This window comes from Pundamilia nyererei, unplaced genomic scaffold (assembly GCF_000239375.1).
Source record: "Pundamilia nyererei isolate P.nyererei 1_Seehausen unplaced genomic scaffold, PunNye1.0 scaffold00054, whole genome shotgun sequence".
NCBI lineage: Eukaryota > Metazoa > Chordata > Actinopteri > Cichliformes > Cichlidae > Pundamilia > Pundamilia nyererei.
This window is the reverse complement of record NW_005187455.1, coordinates 2,692,323-2,712,258: the sequence shown is the minus strand read 5'-3', so window position 1 is coordinate 2,712,258 and position 19,936 is coordinate 2,692,323. Positions and strand designations below refer to the sequence as shown.

Genomic DNA, 19,936 nt, shown 5'->3' with positions numbered 1-19,936 from the left:
AACCACATATATTAAGCATGCGTTTGTTATAGGAAAAATGAATAGTCATTCCCCACTACCAGCTAAATCAATGACAAAGCATTTTGTAACTGTTTTGCCTTTCAGATTATACTTAGTAATACTTATTATAATTAGTATTATTATTTAGAATTTAGTTGAAGTGTAAAATTGTGTGTTTTATCCTAAAGCTCAGTATATTTTGTTTTTGTTGTTTTTTTCTTTCCTTCCCCTACAGGGAGCCAACATCCTCCTGACAGACAATGGCTATGTGAAACTAGGTGAGAGAAACACACAAGGCCTGCAATTACCTTCTGCTTCAACAGACTGAATCTGAATGGCCTCATTTGCTGACTTGTTTTTTTTTTTTTCTTTCGTTTTTTTCTTGGCCTCTCTGCTGTTCCTCTTTCACTTTGTATTTATTTCTTTACATTCTTCCTTTTCATTACATTCCTCTAATTCTATTTCCCTTTATCCACTTTTTCCTCTCCTTTTTGTTTTTTTCTTCTTCTTTATTCCTTAGCTGACTTTGGCGTATCAGCCCAGATCACAGCGACCCTAGCAAAGAGGAAGTCATTCATTGGAACACCTTACTGGTAAGTTGTTTATATTTAACCAAAAGCTTCACTGACGTTGCATAGGGGTACGCAGGTAGAACAATAAAAATAAAACCCAGCAGGACAGGGCAAGGCAAGCGCTTTTCATACAGAAGCAATTCAGCAATACAGAGTGCTTTACTGAGGAAAATATGAGACAAATGCATTAAAATAATAAAAATTAATGGAAAAAAGATTGCAATTATCAAAATAAAAATTAATGATTAAAATGAAAGATTTCTAACCTTGCATTTCTGGAGCCAAAAACAATTACTTGAGCCTTTTCATCGGTGAGCTGAAGGAAGTTCTGGCTGATCCACTCACTGATTTGTTGGATACATTTACTCTTCCTGTTCTGTTAGAGTGCTTTAATCCATTGGAATTGATGGCAGTTCAATACAATGCTTGCTGCTAATGGGCCAATGTTGTACACATAGGGATTTGTCAACTAATGTGTTTCTCTCCTTTTATATATTAGCTGTTCTTTAATGCAAAAGAACAAAACCCAGAAATAAATAGTACTTGTTAGTTGTAGAGGAATCATAGAGCTGCATTTGAGGTTGGGAACTTTCTGTGCTGCTGCTGGGAAATACTGTACAAAGTTCATATTCTGTTCTTGTGTGTAGTTGTGTAACCCATTTGGATAGTTGATCATTCCTCCCTCTTATATGCATCTTGTTTTCATACAGTCCTTCTGTCTTGTTTCCTTGTATAGGATGGCTCCTGAGGTAGCAGCGGTGGAGAGGAAAGGGGGTTACAACCAGTTGTGTGATATCTGGGCTGTGGGTATCACTGCAATAGAACTGGCTGAACTGCAGCCACCCATGTTCGACCTGCACCCAATGAGGTAGGAGTGTGTGCGGGCTGTGATGATGCAATGATAGTAAAGAATGTTTATAATATTATTTGGAATATTTAATTCTTACCATGCATCTCTGCATGTATTTAATAAAAGTCAGAACCACTGACAGACATTAATGTTATTAGCTTTAGATAATTTTTGTGTGACAAGTCTAAAGGGTTACTTTACAAAATGTTGCTATATTTATGTCCTGGAGATTTTAATCCTTATTCTATTCATATATTACACTGGCTTTAGTCATTTGGAGTAGATATTGTGTATCAAATTGGCTTTATTACTGAATGCTAGGAAGGCATGTCTTTCTACACTGTTAAAGGTGATTTTTCTCATTTGTATTTCTTCTCTCCCAACAGGGCTCTGTTCTTAATGACAAAGAGTAATTTCCAGCCTCCTAAGTTGAAAGATAAAATGAAGTGGTAAGACTGTTATGCTTTTGCATATATGTTGGTCTTGCTCACATGTGCTATAGATGTAACACCCAGCTGTTTAAATGACCAGTTTTTATCATTTTACAGAGCTAAAACATTAAAGCTTTTTCCTTTTTTCTCTGCATTACTCTCCCTGGTGAACTAATAGGACAAATAACTTCCACCATTTTGTCAAACTGGCTCTGACCAAGAACCCAAAAAAGAGGCCCACAGCTGAGAAACTGCTGCAGGTGAGGAAAGTTTAACTTTCAGACATTACAGTCCATCTCCAATCATATTTACATGATGTAAAACAAACAAAAATGATAGGGCTTCCCAGTCAACTTTTATGTTAAGTTAGGAAACTAGCCGTGCTGACAAAATTGCCCAACACTGTTTATAAATATCAAAAGCCATTTCAGATTTGGCAGATCTCCTTTCTGAGGCGGTCTGATGGATAGCTTCCAGCTCTGCTGCTGTTTTTTTGGTTGCTTTGTGGAAATCCTATTCTGGCCACCTGCATGTGGGCTCTGCAGGTTTGTCATGAACCTAAAATGTGCATATATAAACTACTGTGTCAAACTGACCCAGTATTCAGTTTTTAAGGCGCACACCTGAGTGAGAGCAACCACACAGCACTACCACACACTATGCAGTTTTTTGTGCAGATTTGTTGCCTGCAACTTGGTTGTTTTCTTCAAAGTGAAATTCAGGTTAAAGGGTTGCTGTTTTAACCCAATGTAGTTCCGACCAGTATCTCAAAACACACAGTGAAAAGGTTACTTGTAAAGCTACACTTTAATGTGTTGCATCACTGCCCACGAGCCATACTTTAAGGTTGAAATTGGCCAAATTTAAAACAAGATGCCCAAACAGGATGTGTGATTAGACTTCCAAAATAAGTCTACTAAAAAATCCACTGTTAAAAAATTAACCTTTTGCAATATTTTTTTTTCCTCATTCGATCAGTCCTCAATATCTTTTAAAACTTCTAAGTGGTCATGGTGTCATGTATTATATATGAAGCGTTCACATGTGTACTAGGTGCATTCTGTGATGTTAAAAGGTACTGTGTATAAAAGAAGCTGGAGCAACGTGATACATGATGCATGAAGCAAGATCTAAATAATGGAAGGAAAGCATAAACTTCAGTTTGCTTTGTAAGCATCATTCATCACTGTGTGCTACAGCAGTTAGGGCTGTTATTTAAACGGCATATCAATTTGTCAGCACCCTAATGAGCTGCTGGATTAGTTGCAGCTCTGCTTATTTAAGAATCACATATTACCCAGTACAGTTTATTTATTTATTTTTTATTTTTTTGGTTTAAAAATGTGCCATTGGTGATGTCACCTGGATTGATTCCAACTCTTGTTTCTCTTCCAGCACCCTTTTGTTTCCCAGCCTCTCAGCAGGACGTTAGCGATTGAGCTGCTGGATAAATCCAACAACCCCGACCACAGCACCTTCAACGACTTTGACGATGACGACCCTGAGCCTGAGGTAACCTTTGACCTTCAGGATTTTCTGTTAAACCCAAAGTTTTGTCGGGCCGAGCATAAATGTGATTGTGTTTTACTCGATCATGCTTCTTTTCTTCCTCAACTTCCTTCTGTCTCCTCATTTGTCCTTTCATTAAATTCCTTTCTCATTCACAGCTTTTTCTCTCCATGCTTACTCCCTCCTTTCTTTGTCACATGTGAGTCATCTTTCTGCTCTGTCTTTCCCTTTCTTACTCATTCCTTTTTATCCACTTCTTCTTTTGCTTCTCTCAGATTTATTTCTCATTTTCTGTTTTTGGTTCACTTTTGTTTTTCTCTTCTTCTTTTTAGCACTGCTTGTATCGCCCCACATTTTATTTTCCTCTCCTGTCTTCTATTCCCCATCCCTGATCCTCTGAATCCTTAGTTTAAGTACAGGGGTCACTTTCTTCCCATAAGTCCCGGTGCTCGACGTGCACTCCGTTTTGCAGCCCGTCGGAAGGTACTACTGTTCCTGCAGTGTCTGCACTGATGTCATTCTAACACAAACTCTTCTGACAGTAGTTTGTTGTTTTTTTTCGGAGGGGGGGCAGGGGGGGAATAGGACTACAGAACTGAATGAATAAAAAGTAAATTTCCAATTCAGTTTCTGCTGGTGTTGCCGTGGAAGTCAACATTGGTATGTGAAACAGTCATTTGATAGCTTACTGTGGCGGTTTCATAGACCTTTCTGTTGACATTCAAATCAGCTGACTTTATACAACTGCATCACACAAAATTGCGTCATTATTCTTATTCTAAATGCACATTTTACTTGAATGCTTTAAGTAATGAGATTGTTTGACATAAAAAACAAATTCAGCTTTGCTCCTAAACTTTAACATTTTCAGAACACAGTTGAAGTTAATGATTTAAGCCACAACTGCACAGCACTCATGTGTGAACAAAATAGAAAGATAAGGGTTGGCTATAAGGAAATTCTGGTGATTTATTACTTACTGGGTTTTACGTCATCTCTGTGTAGTTGTGAACAAATAAAAGGCCATAATAGGATAAGGTCCACTGTATTTCTCCTAATAATTTGGGAAACTCTTGTATTACAGCAGCCAAAACATTAAGTAGAATAAATCAGTGGATCATTAAAATAGAATAAGATAAAACATTATGGTAAAAATGTCACAGATCCCAATTAAAAACAAAAAATAATTAAGTAAAAAACTTTAAAAAACAGCGGTAGAATAGAAATGGCTTCATAAATGTAACAAATTATAAAGTTTATATTATTTATGACTGACATATAGTGACTATAGGCAGATAAAAGTAACCTTCCAACAACAACAACTGGCGACATCGGTGAGAATCAAAGGGGAATGCAGGAAATCGGGTCAGTTTTTCACTAGCACCTCAACTTGACTCTACTTTGCTCTACTCAGTTTCAGTTGTTTTCCATTACAGTTTTATACCATTTTAATGTCTTATATGTATGCAACACAAATACAACACAACCATGGTCTAGCTCCCTCTGGATTCTGTTGTTTGCACAAATACATCTGGATCTTGTCATTGGACCAGTGTTGGTTGGTTTGTGTGTAGCCCATTTCCTTATTTGCCATGTCTAAAAAAAATAGCGGTATTATTCTTGCGCAGGAGTCACCCTCATGACTCATCCAGTGACATTACTTCCTCGCCTATCAGTGGCATGCAGTGTTTTGACGTCACATTTTCAGCTCAACTTGGCTTGCTTGGAAACCCGGCCAAGTCGGCACTACCACCAAACAGAAAGCCCTAAAAGTCAACTTGAGCGGTTGCTAGTGGAAAAAACGCATAAATAGCATCACTAAGGATCTTTTCCATTCACTTCAGTTCTGTAGCACCTGGGATGATAAAGAAATGCCTAAATTCATAAAGATGGCTTCAAAAATATCACATTGTCACTCTCTCTAGAATTATGTTTTTAAGTATTAAATTCATACACAAACTCATGGAAAAAAAACCCTCCAACATGTTGATGTTTCAAATATTAGACAAAAGAAAATGTAGTGTTGTGGAAGGCCAAAAGGCTGTAGGTTGCTAAAGTGTTATAGCTATGGACGCCATCTTCACCTGTCTTTAACCTTTCAGGTATTAATCGTGGTTTGTGTCTAATGAGAATGGACTATGAGAATAATTGCAAACAAGCAAACAAAAATGTCTGTTGGAGGAGCCGAGTTCTAAATGTTGCTTTGATTGATGCATGGTCTTTTGTAGTCTTGGTTTGTCTTCCAGTGCTTCATAAGCATGCACTGAGGTTGCTGTGTCATTAGATTTCTGTGGGATGGAGTTTGGATTTTATTTTAAATTAACAATAACTGTGGTTCAAAATAAGAATGGCCAGCTGCACTCATGACATATAAAATAACTAAGTACCGTTTTCCATTTCAGCATTTAAACCCTGTTTTTCCGCTTGTATTACGAATGTAGATCATCAGATGATGATGATGAGATACTGTGTGACAATCTCTCTGTTATAAAGCTTCCAATGTAAAGAGGACTTTACAGCTTACAGGTATCCAGTGTTTGGAACCAAAAGGGTGGATGCGTGTTTTTCCTCTGACTGTGTTGCTGTTGTTTGTTTTGGTTCTTGCAGTGTGTGTGTGTGTGTGTGACTCTCTGTTTTTGCTGTGTCATCAAATCCCACCCACAGGAAATAGCAGTGGGATTATGTTTTTGTTCTTAAACCTATTGTGATCTTTCCAAATCTAGTGCAAACCACTACACCGAGTGTCCAGAGCAGCTTTGACACTGTCTGCTCTTCTTTTTATTTCCTGATAGTCCCCGGTTCCTTATCGTATCCGCTCCACCAGCAGGAGCACCAGAGAAGGAAAAACACTGTCCGAGATGAAATGTGAGTTGCTACAAAAGGTCAATGTGAATAAATACAATGTCTTTAGTATCTTTTTCCTCCTTCTTCAATAATCTTACTCAGTATATATATCTCCCTACCTCATGATATTCCCTTTCTCCCATCCTCCCCTCTCTCTTATTTTGCCTCTCTCAGTCGATCAAGTGAAGTTTGATAGTCTTTTGGAAAAGGAGACACAACCTCATCATGAACCGGTGAGTTGATCACATTATGTTTGTATGTGTGCGAATGAGATGAGATTTGTGTGGTTGTTAATTAACCAGTACCAACTTGGCTGTCCCTCACCTAATCACACATGGCACCTCCACCAATCTATGTTTTTCTCTGTCTGTGTTGAACCAATCCTAGTTAAATATTCTAAGGTTTAGGAATGGCATGTTTCGCTAATTATTATATGGGTATAACAACAGAATTGGCAGAAATCTAATGCCCAGTTGCATATAAAATCAGATTTACAGTAACCAGCAGGCTGTTGTGAATATATCGTAAAGAGACTACTCTCTTTGGTGGATCTTGTGCTTGCTGGAGGAATTAAAAGTCCAATTTGATCTGGAATGTTTTGGGATTCACCAAACCCTGAAGGCTGTGGCTGAACAGTGTTATTGCAGTAGCTTAAAATACACAACCCAGCTGGATAAACAGCTCTATGGATTCATTTTAATGAAGTTGTAACTGTAGACCTCTTGTTATTGCTGTTTGACAAACACAGGTGTGATTTGTCAGTAGTAGCTTTCTTTCGCTACTGGTTGGACAGAACTCAGTAGAATAAAAGTCGTGTTCTTGGCTTTCATTTGCATAAAATTTGTAATTGATCTTGGTCAGATTATGCTCAGTTTTGGTCAAAAAGTTAGCATAGGTTCTTTAAAAAAATCTTTGGCAGAGCTATGATTTCTTGATATTTTTTCCCAGTATATGTTGCTCCCCGACTTCCTTTTCACCTTTTGTCCTTTCTTTGCACGTCTTCCACTGTCCCCACCCTCTTAAAGTTGTCTTTGATAGTTCACCAAAAAATCTAACCAAACCTTTATTTTGTCGTCTCTTTATCTTTTGATCTATAAATTTAGATTAATGCTATCATATTAACCTCATATGATCTGTATCATTTATCAACAATCATTCATTTGTCCATTAAATTTCTACTCTCTTTTCAAGGGAACTCTGGCAACTTGCATTACATTTGTCTTGTGACATGTGTAGATTTTAGCTTTTAGCATGTAGCTCCAAGATCCATCCAGTGAGGACTGCCATGCTGTTTTAGCATTCATATTATAATATTTTGATCAAAAGAGACTCTGTGCAAGTATTTTTTCTCTCTCTTTTTTTTACAATAGTGGCCAAAAATCAAACAGACCCATAGTAACAGAAAGTACCTCTAAAACGCTGATCACAAGTTTACGGACACTCATCATGGGCTTGAATAACTTGGTAAATTCTGGCTTTTAACATGAACTGTTCTCTTTCCAGGATGAAATGATTGTACAGCATATGTCTTTAATAACTTAACAAAGCAAGGATTGAGTGCACAAGTTTGAAATATTTTTGGATTTCTTTAATCCACACAGGTTCTAAAGTATACATACACACCCACTAATATATGGATAAATGTCCCTTAGCAAGTCAGACCTTTTGGTATCCATCAACCGTCTTCTGGCTGAATATTTGACCATTTTTCTTGTCAAAATTGGAAGAACTCATTTAAATTACACTTTAGCAGCATGATTCAAAGAAAATGTTAATAGCCTAAACGTACCAGGACATCCATACCCATGATGAGTGAGAAATGCATGCGTGGAAATACTACCCAGAATACAGCTGGCTACCATTAGTTGTTTAATTTGTATGTAGAATGTTATGAAAAGTACCCTTATTATACCCTTATTAACTTTATATTTTGTAGGCTCACATATATGCTGTTGTAGCACAGTTTATTATTTTCTCTCCATTCCAAACCTCCATCTATGTTTTAAACTCACATCTGTCTCCTCCTCTCTTGAGATTATTATTCAAATATACTCTATCCTTTTCTTGCCAAGTCAAGCACCTATTAAAAACTAAATAAAAATGGCCTTAAGCTACGTACACACTGGAAGTGATTCATAGTGACCCATAGAAATAGAATGACATTTGGCGACTTGAAGCAAATAAAGACAACTTAACTCTTGCCGAGTTGAAGTGGGCGGGACACAAGATAAACTGTTCCCAACTTCCAGGCAAGTGACTGAAGAATACCCTTGACTGACATTTGACCTGGTAGTAAACTATAGAGAGTAACTTAGACAACCGGAACCTGGAATGTCTAAAAGCGATGAGCCACCAGCTTGAAAGCGATGTGCGACGAGCGAATCATTTCCAGTGTGGACACAGCTTTAACCCAAACTCATTTTTCACAAGTCATCCCTTCCCTCCATATCACCATTCCTACCTGTTCCCCACCATTAGTCCAGGACAGGTTAATGTATTAACTGAGGTCTCTCTCGCTCTGTCTTGCTGACCAGTGTGATTCTGAGCCCTATCTGGACTGTGTTGAGGAGCTCTACTATACAGCAAGATCTAATCTGGTAGTACACCTTTAGTCTCTCTTTGTTTCAGCCTCTCCATCTCTCCAGCTGTTGGCCCATTTATTTTCAGTCTGTCAATTTTTAACGTCATGCTTTATTTAAAATATAATTTAATTTTTTCTCTCCATCTTGCTCATTCTTAAACTCTGAAGGATGAGTCCTTGTCCTACTTTTGTCCTTTTTCAGAGCTCTGAATCTCTCGGCTGCTCGATGTCCAACTTGTATATTTGTTATTTCACATTGTTGATCCATCTCTTCTAGTCCACCCGTCTGTTACTGCCCATCTTTATCTTCTTTTTCCAGCTTCAGCTTTTGCCTCACGAGCTGGTGTTGTAGTTGTCATAGTGATTAGAGTCGTTAGTGCTATTGTTGTTGTTGTTGTTTCTCATATATGCATAAAACACACAGATTGGCACACAGAGGTATAAACACAGGGAGGGACACTACAGTGGAGAGGCATGTTACTCAGCAAATGTCTAGTTGAGATGTATTGAAGAATTGTGACAGAAGGGTCGCTTCCAGGGGGGAAAAGCATATTTTGGGGAAAGTCGGCTAACTTTTCTAGTATTTTCTCCTTTTAAAATCAGATTTAACTGGACATGCAGTTTTTATGTGTCAGTAAAGTGCTTCAAAATGACTGCCAAGATACCTGCCAAGTCGTAAGACTTACTTCAAGAAAGGCTTTAATATAGAGGAAGATATATCAGGTTCAGCAATGGAGCTGCAGCTCTAAAGGCTGGTAGTGGTGCAGTGCCTTGCTCAAGGACATCTAAAGGAGATTTAAAGTATATAAAAGGCATGTCTGCTCAAATTTATTAACACATACACTTTTAATGTGTGTTCTATGGTACTCAATATTTCTTTTCCATATTTCTGATGTTTCCACAGAATGCGCTTCTCTCATTTGTAAAGTGTTGCTTATGTTTTTCTAACCTCTTGTAGTTAACCAGAGTAGCGAGGCCTTGTCCTTTGCTTTGTTTTTTGTCTGTTAGTATGCGTGTTTCTTTGTAGTTTCTTTGTAGCATTGGTGCTTTGTGTCTGCTCATCTGGAGTGCGCATTTCCTCTTGCATGCTTTTTGCTTTCAGGCGTAACATTCAAAAATATTTCTCTGACAAGATGCTGCATTCACATTGTGGTTTTTATGTCACCGATATCCAACCAGAATTTCATTAGTTGATTTAAATTCAGGACCGTTGTCATAGTGCTGAATTTATTGTCAGCCTGCAGAATCATAAAATCTGCACAACTGATTCTTTATTAGCCCGCACACTCTCAAATGTGCTTTATGACAACATAACACTTTTCTTACCAAAGTTATCTAAAACATTGGTTCCCAATCCACGGTTTGCGAGCCACTTAGGGGTCCACCAATGTATCTGATAACTGCTCCAAAGAGTTACTGGTGTACTTTACTGTACTAAAGATACTTTGTATTAGGGGTGTCACTAGGGCTGTTCGATATAACGATATATATCGGATGACGATATAAAAACGTCTATCGTTTCATTTTACGCTATCGTTTGTTTCGTGGTGTTGCAAAATAAACTGTTTACGGCAATATTTTTTCATCCTTTTGACGGTCACTGTAGTGGCTATATTCATTTCTTCTTTCTCTCTTTCTCTTATATTTAATATAACCACACTACGGACGGACAAGCGCCTGTTTTTATGCGTTGTGGTTAGCAACAACGACGGTAACACCATCTCGTGTCCGCTTGTTTATGTTCCATATAAACCTTTCACAATAAAGGTCAAGATCCTGTTGAGACTTTTCAAAATAAACTGAATCACGTGAAAGAGCAGATGATGAGAATTTAAAAAAGAGCCGCCAGGTGCTAAAAAAAATAAACCTTAGACTCAAACGTTAGAACAGGCTTTTCCCCGCAGCACGCCGTGTAATAAACACTCACAAAGAAAACGGCGGCCGTTAAACTTATGTCTAAAAATGTGTAGTTTCATGCATCGGTTAAAACACTCGACTCCAGCTACATGACGCGCAGCTGGAAACACTTCCCGCAAGACGAGCTGCCCGAGATTCACAGAATTTACAGAAAATGTTACATTTTTGTGATTTATATCGTTATCGGGACGACAGATGTCTTATATCGGGATATGAGATTTTGGTCATATCGCACAGCCCTAGGTGTCACTAAAAATATGTATTGATTGTTTGATTGATTTAGAAAACAAATATGTTAGTAATGACATATAATAATATTAGAAATAAGTTTGTAGTTGCTCTTTGTGCATGCTTCTGTAAAGTTATGGCTTCAGGCTCTGTCATACATTTGTGTTTTTTGTCATTTTACCCAAGAAGTCAACACAAAAGAGCAAAGCTTTAGATAAACTTGACCAATAGAAGTACTGCTGTCTAGATATTGCAGAGAGACTTATTTCTATCTTGTTACTGTGACTATTTTGACAAAGATAATGAATTGAGAAAATCCGATTTTAACATTATATGCCTCCTTTAGAGGTGTTGAATGCGTTTGGAAGATAAAACCTTTTCGTTTAGTCATGTTTCCAAATACAAAAATACTGTAACTGCAGTCAACAGTAGTAACAGAATGTTCAATCGAAAGGACAAGGAGCACATCACAACCACCGCACTACAATATTTTACATTAGTGAAACCTATTTAATGATAGTTAATAAAAATGATTAACGTATCTACTGTCCTGTATTTCTTGGATTGGATTTTAGTGGAGTTTAGGTTTCTGGGTTAATTCATAGCTGGTAACTTCAGTAACCGACAGCATGTTACATTTTCTGTCTTTCCCTCAACTGTTTTGTGAAATAGTGCATGTTTTCACCTGTTTGTGACCTAAAAGGAACTTGTGTCATCTAGAAAATAAGTCATCGACTCAACAACAAGTCAGTGCATGAGACCATAATGCAAAATTTTAGGGTTTCACAAGCCCAAACAACAGGGAACCACTTTTTGGAAACAACTTCTGTGTTCTATCTGTGAAGCCAGTACTAGCAAAAATTAGCAGGATGAGTAGGATGATAATGTTTCTTTTCATCATTGTTTAATGATGACATTGAAATTAGTTACTTGGTGTGCACCTAATTATTGGTCCTTTTCCTAAATGTGTCAAATGCCAGGCTTGTTTTGTGGCTAACGCCCGATGATTAATATATGTAGTATTGGACCACAATGTGAGTTCAGCAAGTGTCAGCTCTGTATAACTATAAATACCCATATGCTCACCATATACATCTGTGAATGTCTGTGGTTATGAATTATACTTCAGGTGAAAGAGCTTCTTATTGTGGGTATGATTTCCAGCAGGCTGCTGTAACGGTCACCACAGCTGCTACAGTGGCAGCGTCTGCATTCATTTGGCAACTGAAAAGGGCTTCAGTGATGGCCACAACTTTAAACGTGGTTTACTGCCTCAGTTGGCCAAGATCTACAGCACCTGTTAATATATGTATAAATGAACTATTTATGAAGGGTTATGTCACAGTTGTAATCTAATTTGTCTTGTAGGATTTGCAGCTGGAATACGGTCAAGATTCATCGCGTTTTTTGGGAGGAAACAAGTAAGTCTGGCTTGTTTATTTTCTGTATTTAAACATTTACCTCCCCCTGGATTCTCTTCTTTTATTTCATTGTCGGTTGCAGCTATCCTTCATTTTATTTTATTTTTTTTTAAAGAAAATTTTAATGTCTAGATTGAGCGAGGATGTAGACAATAAGGAGACTTGGAATGTGAAGAGATTTTCTGTTGTGCATTTCAAAGTCTGTGCCAACTTTATGACACTGTCTGTATGCAGCTTTCTGCTCACAAGCATGCATTGTAAGCAGAAAGCTGAGGTTCAGATAAGCACAGCAGAATGTCCTCTAGACTGGGAAGGACTAAGATTTTATTCTTGATACACAAAATCAAAACCTAGGTACTTTTGTCTTTCTTTTTATTCTGTCATTTGTGCTTTTCCTACTTGTCAAACAGGAGTCTTCTCAAATCGGTGGAGGAGGAGCTGCAGCAGAGGTGAGTTTACTCCACTTTGGCGTCCACGTTCAGTGTCTTGGATCTGCTGGTGCTCTAACCACGCCTACCCATGAGCCAATCATTGTTTAACGGCAGGACTAATGAGGCCAATCACATGCAACTAATGCTATAGTAATTACTTCAGGCTGTCTCACTGCTCTCGGCGTTTTGGATTCTGCTGGGTTTTATTTCCTCTCAGGCTTGCTTCTTGCTTTGTTCTCATTAGGAAATGGCTGCGCTTCACAGAAGCTTCCTGCAGCGCATGGCTCTCACACACACGTGCACGCACACACCAACAAACATGCACATTCTCATGTGTGCAGTCACACATATGGACATAGAGTTTTAGCCACTGGGTTTCATTTTCTATGGAGAAATTCCTCTTCACTGCTCAAAAGATAATGATTGCTATTTATGTGCTTTGCTACTTTTGGTGAGTAAGTCTGATATGAAAAATGTGTTTCACTGAACTCTAGATTAGCTTGTACATTATTAGGCATCAGGTACAAAGTTGTCTTAAATATTTCCCTTAGATGTTAAACAGCAAATCTTAATAGCAGGTCTGCTGGATGGTTGCTTGTTAGCATTATTGTCTCTAGGCTAAAACATCTAAGGCTACAAAATGTTGTGGCTTTACTTGGAACTTAACACGTCCAGGTTTTCTGTCTTTTTGGCTCCTTTATTGATCAAAGGGTTACTTAACATCTTTGAGGTTTTTACATGTATAGTCACGTTAAATAAATATGAAAAATAACCTTATCAGATGTTTTAAATTGATGAACAGCAACACGTGATGTATGATGTGTCATTATTTATTTAACAAAAACTAAGACGAAACCAAAGGAAGTGCGTGAAACACTAAGTGAACCGCATCTGGAGCCACCTTTACCACCGATAACTTGAAGCAGTTGTTTTCTGTATGACTTCATCAGTGTCTCACATCATTGTGGCCATTGTTAAGTTCATATTATTATCTTAAGGTTCTACCACAGCTTTTCAGTCAGGATTGGACTTTCACTGGGTCATCGCAACACCTTGATTTTGTTTTTTAGTCATGCTTCTGTGCTTGGGATCACTGTCCTGTTTTTTTGACCTAATTGTGGCCAAGCTTTACCATATTTGATTCTACAATCCTTTGGCATACCAATGAGTTCATGGTTGGCTCAATGACTGCAAGATGCCCGGGTCCTCTGGCTGCAAAGTAAGCCCAGGTCATCATTGGGCATGTGTTTCTTTTTTTTTGTTTTTATCTCTTCAAATGTAGAACTGTGCGTTATGGCCAGACATCTACACTTTGGTCCCACCTGTCCAAAGAAAATTGGTTGGAATGTCTTGTGGTTTGTTCAGATGCAAATTTGCAAACCTAAGCTGTACTGCCATGTTTTTGTTTTGGAGGGTTTTTTTGCCAGGAGAAAGAAGAGGTTTTCTCCTGGTAACATTTTCAAACAAGCAACACTTGAGCAGTCTTTTCCTGATTGTAGTGTTATGAACTTTTGATGTTTAACATGCAGGCTGAGTGCTGTAGAACCTGAGGTGAAGCTCTTGGGGTTTCTTGCAGTTTCTCCGAGCCTTGCATGATCTGAGCTTTGGGTGAACCTGCATCCACTCCTGGGACGATTAGCAAGCTTTTAAACGTTTACTTTTTTGAAGGTGCTCATGCTTGCTTATCATCATATATTCAAGTGCATTTAATTAGTAGCACCTGGTATCTACACTCTTTTAATTGTTGTGGAAGCAGTAACGGCGTACTTAGTCCTTCACATACTGCTTTGGTATTTTGTATTAAAATTATGACATGGTTTAATATGTTATGTGTTGTTGTTCATCAGAGGTTATATTTACCCATTTTTAAGACATGCTAAGGGCCAAATTATTTTTATTATCTCCTGATATGTAAAACATTAGGATAGAGAGAGTTTCAAACAAAGGCCGGGTTTCTCTGTCCTTGGGATAATGAAAGGACTTTTACCAGTATTTGAGAATTTGATATAATATAATATATAATATGATTTAAAAGGTTACGCTTACTGTTGACGTGTGTAGATCTATAAGGACTTAATGGTTCAAACGGGACCGCTGGGTTTGGAAGTGTCTGGTTGTGGAAGTAATTAGCCCTCAGACCGTTTCTCTTGGTTGTTCAGATGAGTCATTTTGCTGATTTTTGTGGATCGCAGTAAAAATTGGGTCATGCTTTTATTTGAACCTATTCAGTCCTTTCAGATCTGCACAGGGTCAGGAGTTCAGAAGTAGTTTGTGAACCAAGCTTCACTCAGCTTTCCCTCCCCTTCCCCCTTCTTCCTCTGTCCTCTTCTGCCTCTGCCTTCTGTTGTCATCCCCTATCTCCTTTGCTTGCTCCCTTTCTCCCCTGATCACTCCTCCTTATGCCCCCTCTCCCACTCCTTCTTTGTCCTTTCTTTCCCCGCCCCCCTTCCTGTCTTCACCTCCTCTCCCAGGGGCCATGTGGCACACTTAGGGGATGATGAGGATGAGGATGATGATGGTGCAGATGATGATGAAACTCACACTCAGTAAGTTCCCTCTCAGTCTTAGAACTGGAAGCCTCTCCAAATTCTTCTTTTCCCATCTTTCCCTCACTTGTTTCAGAGGAAAGACTGAGAAGGAAGACAAGGAGTTAAGGCTTCCTACCTTTGCCAGTTTCATCCACACATCTTTATGGAGCACACCCCACCATCACGCCACATACGCCACCTGTTTGTGTGTGTGTGCCTGCTGCCTGTGTGTTGTCCACGCTTTCTTAAAGCTACTAACAGTAACCCTAACCCTAAATGTTCACCAAGAGGCTATTGATATTTCCTCATATATTCTTTCAGTAGTAGAAATGTAATAAATGGAGAAGTGTAGGTGTCACGCAAACAACACAGCATTAAAATATACTTTATAGCTAAAGATTTGACATGATCTATATGGATCGTTGAGCCTGAGTTCAGTTTCATTCTTTAGATAACTGATGCTCATGACCTTGTCCTCTTGTGTGCCGTTGTCTTGTTTTGTTCTTTACTGGCTTCGCCATCTGTGTTCCTTCTTGCTCTGTGTGTGTATGAGTGTGTGTGAGATCACACTGCCTTCTGTCTTATCTTGCCTCTATAAAACTGGAGATCTGGCATCCAGCCTCTCCCCTCAGTGTAAAAGCCAAATGTCTGCGGCAGGCCAGAGTCTTTTTCCCCCCCTTTTTTCTAGACAGATATTTTCCACCACAGTCAGAGAGGCCTTTTGTGCTTTATATTATAGGATTTTCCCTTCAAGTCATATCCACAACACACAGTGCTGTGATTGCACAAATGAAAATAACCTGAATTCCTAAAGTGGCTGCAACCTGTTGTGCTGTAGCAGTTTCTAGCTTTTGTAGTTTCTGTTGTGGTGGGGGGGAGGGTTTTTTTTTTTCTCTCAAGGTTTTTTTTTTTAAGGTGTTTAAGAGCGATAAAAAACAAAATCTTCTAGCCAAACAAAAAAGGAAATTTCTTCCAGACAAAGGAACAAAAATATTTAGTCCCTCAGACTCTATGTAAACAATATAGAGAAAGTGTAGCCGAGGGGTGGGCAACTCCAGGCCTCAAGTGCCGGTGCTCGGCAGGTTTTAGATGTGTCCTTGATCCAACGCAGCTGATTCAAATGGCTAAAGTTCCTCCTCAACATGTCATGAAGAACTCCAGAGGCCTGGGAATGAACTAATCATTTGATTCAGGTGTGCTGACCCAGGGTGATATCTAAAACCTGCAGGACACTGGCACTCGAGGCCTGGAGTTGCCTACCCCTGGTGTAGCCGATGACTTGAACCTGCACTCTGCTGTGACTCTTCTGGTTCCAAAAAGGGCTTCCAGTTTTATACAAATCTATGGAAAAATAACACTTTTGACTCCTTTGCTTTGAGACGTTAGACATTAATTAAACTGGAGACTCGATGAAGCGTTATTAAGTTTTATTGATTAAGTATGATGTTAATTCATTAGCATTTTAGTGTGAGAAAGGATGATAAACTTGGGTGTGCTTGTCATTGACAAGTCTGTAGCCAGTGAGCGTACAGTATCCGTTGGTTTCTCAGTTTCCAGTTTAGTTTGAGAACACAAACTGTTGCTGATCACGAAAACACTCAGCTTAAGCCTTCACATCCAGACTTGACGACCAACGGATGGTCCCCAAATCAACTTAGTTACTGAGTAAAAGTTAAAGTTAGGAGCATTTGGATTACATAGACACTAAATTTTGAAAATCTTTAGTGTAGGTATCAAAAATTCGAATAGATTTTGTTTCTTTTCAAGCATCTTAAAATAATTTCAGTTGCAAATAAATTCCCTTTTGCACATCCAGCATTTTAAAGTTTTAAAGTTATGATTTCAGCTTTGTTGGTGTTTTTTGGTTAAAAAAAAAAGTATCCATAACTCGAAATTTTGACTTATTAACTTGATATTTCAAGAAAAGTAGCACTGCCAAGCAGTAATCTACGTGAATGACATCATTTCCTTGTTACCCGGAAGCTGAAGCCCTCAGCTACAAATGCTACAGCTAAGCTACCAGTAAGTAAGTCATGAATGCACAAATTGCTGAGTATTTTCAACGTGGCTTCACAAATGATGAAATCCTTGTGCTGTTAGCTGAATCACATGGCGTTACTATCAGCAAACGTACTCTCAAAAGCACCAGTTTGTTGCGATACGGTTTTGACTGCGCATTCCTCTGCGCCATATCCTTCCAGGTACAAGAAAATGACATCATTCATGTAGATTACTGATTGGTAGAGCTAACTCGAAATTTACTCAAGTTACTTTTCTCAGAATTTCGAGTTGATAAGGGAAAATAACTCGAAATTTAGAGTTGTGGATACTTTTTTCTTTTTTTTTTAGTGGTGGAAACGGGCTTCCATATTTTGGTCATAATCTGATTGCATAGTCCTTATCACCAGCCTTGTGTTTAGCATCAGTGCATTCTAAGAGAGCTGCTTTCTTCCTGCTTTCTTTAGAGATGCTTTTATGCGTACTGCACCCATGCGTGGTTTACCACCTTAAGTGAATGTGTAAACTATGTCAGTCACAGATTAGTTTTGTACTGATAAAGTTTACACTTTAAGCTTCTTTAAGGGGGGGTAATCTTTTTCTGTGTCTCCCACTCAGCTTAAATACTGCAACTTCTTTTCTTGGTACCCCCATCTTCATTTTTCACTGTGATTGGCTCCCAGCCTCTCTCCATTCTGATTTGTGTGCTGTGATTGGTTCTTGTCCATAACTTAACTACAACATTTATAAAATGTCATGGATAAAGTCTCTGAAATTGTGCTGGTCGGAAGGCATAATTGCAATTACTCTTCTATTTCTTTTCCTTTAAAAAAAAGATTTTAAGGTGCTTTAAATGAGAGCAAGACACAAACTCTAATTTATTTACACTAAACATAAATTTTAATTTTAAAAGTAATACTTTTACTAAAATATTATTAAGTTTGTCAGTATCAGCGCTATCCATTCAGAGGCTTTGCACACGCTGACCCTTCTTTGTTTTACTGTTGTCTAAAGTTCTTGTCTTACTTTATATTTCGTGGTTAACCTTTAATGACCTTTCTATTATATCAGTTTGTGTGTAAGTGGCATTGGGCTGTGGTTAAACCTGTTATTTGAGCCTTTGATTTCACATTCAGTGAGCCTGCAAAATATTACATCTCATCTGATCTGGGTTCATAAACGTGTCAGCATATTTTTTCGATTATTTTTAAAACAAATCCGACAATTTTATTTTCTATTTCCAATAAAATGGTTGGGTTTGGGTTTTTTTGTTTGTTTTTTTTAAGAAAAACTCTGGATTGTAATTATGCGTTGAATGTAATAACTTAGCTTATAAATGGCTTAAAAATGGCAAGTCAAACCATAGCTTCAGTGCTAACATTCTAACATATATTTATTGTTTCCCATATATTTCCTGGTTGTAAAAAAACGGCAGCTGTCTTGAGTATCTTGTCACAGATTTTTCCCTCTTATTCTTCAGTAAATCAAGCACCATCATGAGGCCAAGGGTCCCACCCCCACTTCCTCCTAAGGTAGGAAAAACCGTGTCTGTAGTTAGCAGAATTTTTGAACTAGTAGCAATTTTAGTGCTCAGAATATGTAATAAGTAACTGATTTCTTATACAATCTATTTCTTCTTCTTCTTCTTCTTCTTCTTAAGCCCAAATCCATCTCCTCACCCCATAATCAGACGGATCAAAAACACGACGACAGCCACTCACACAGTGAAGATGACGGTGGAGGGGGAGGGACCATCAAGCGCTGCCCAGTGCCAGAGACGCCGAGCCCCGCCAAGCCCGCCTCCTATGTCCCCCCGCGTCCCCCGCCCCCGAAGCTGCCGCCCCACCGCCGCAGTAGCCTAGGTAACGAGAGCCCGAAGCTCAAAGACGTCGAAAACTCTGCCACAGAGGATGATGGGAGCTTTAGGCATTTCTGGGAGTGGCTCCACACGCCTCACACAGAGGAGGAGCTGGAGGAGGCATGGGAGGTTCTCAAGGAGGTGAAAGAGGAGCAGGAAAAACAGGAGGAAAAGAAAGAGAGTAAGAGCAGCTGATTTGGTAGCTGGGTAGTGTCCGCAGACCCTGTCGTCCCCTGCGATTGGTTGTGTGGTCTTCCATTAGTCTTTCCTTGTAGTCTGATTTATTTGTTCCATGATTCCATTAACAGTAATGCTTTTTTAAAAGTTTTTATTTGCTTTGTTTCTTCCGTTCATCAGCTCATGCTCAACATGATTGTTTGTCTCTAAAGTCATTTTTGTGAAGACTGATTGGTTCATCCAATCCAGTGATCCAAACAATCAAATGCTGCTAAACCACTCCCCCTCGCTTCTTAGGACAAAGGAAGAGGAGAAAACATAGTCCTGGCTGACTGGTCCAGTTTTGATTCTTTTAACAAAAAATTATTCTGTGCATTGTCAGCTCTCACTTTCTAAAAGCGGCCTATTAGGGTCAGTGGAGGTTAAAGGTTTTCATGAAAATGAGCTGTTGTGTTGTTAGATTTTCACGTGAGGCATGGATCTCAAAAGCTCAAATATAACTTATTTATTTATTTTTTTACATTTTAAGTTTCCAACTTTAATCTCAAAGTAGTTTCTTAACTCTCAGAATATTAAGCCCTTCATTGTTCT

The 19,936-nt window shown here is 38.6% G+C and overlaps 1 protein-coding gene across 5 annotated transcripts in view; it reads left to right on the top strand.

The window, feature by feature from the left end:
• The window catches only part of LOC102209756 (mitogen-activated protein kinase kinase kinase kinase 3), a 42,682-nt gene that overhangs the window by 15,970 nt on the left and 6,776 nt on the right, over positions 1 to 19,936 (top strand). Inside the window, exons 7-21 of one of the 5 annotated variants that reach the window (XM_013910993.1) lie at positions 236 to 278; positions 521 to 593; positions 1,309 to 1,440; positions 1,809 to 1,871; positions 2,032 to 2,113; positions 3,249 to 3,365; positions 3,771 to 3,845; positions 6,155 to 6,227; positions 6,381 to 6,439; positions 8,741 to 8,803; positions 12,301 to 12,353; positions 12,764 to 12,802; positions 15,256 to 15,330; positions 18,791 to 18,842; positions 18,971 to 19,349. In XM_013910993.1, the coding sequence (XP_013766447.1) occupies positions 236 to 278; positions 521 to 593; positions 1,309 to 1,440; positions 1,809 to 1,871; positions 2,032 to 2,113; positions 3,249 to 3,365; positions 3,771 to 3,845; positions 6,155 to 6,227; positions 6,381 to 6,439; positions 8,741 to 8,803; positions 12,301 to 12,353; positions 12,764 to 12,802; positions 15,256 to 15,330; positions 18,791 to 18,842; positions 18,971 to 19,349 (1,378 nt within the window). The remainder of the gene's footprint in view (positions 1 to 235; positions 279 to 520; positions 594 to 1,308; positions 1,441 to 1,808; positions 1,872 to 2,031; positions 2,114 to 3,248; positions 3,366 to 3,770; positions 3,846 to 6,154; positions 6,228 to 6,380; positions 6,440 to 8,740; positions 8,804 to 12,300; positions 12,354 to 12,763; positions 12,803 to 15,255; positions 15,331 to 18,790; positions 18,843 to 18,970; positions 19,350 to 19,936) is intronic. The other 4 variants (XM_013910996.1, XM_013910994.1, XM_013910997.1 and 1 more) reach the window with 4 other exon arrangements.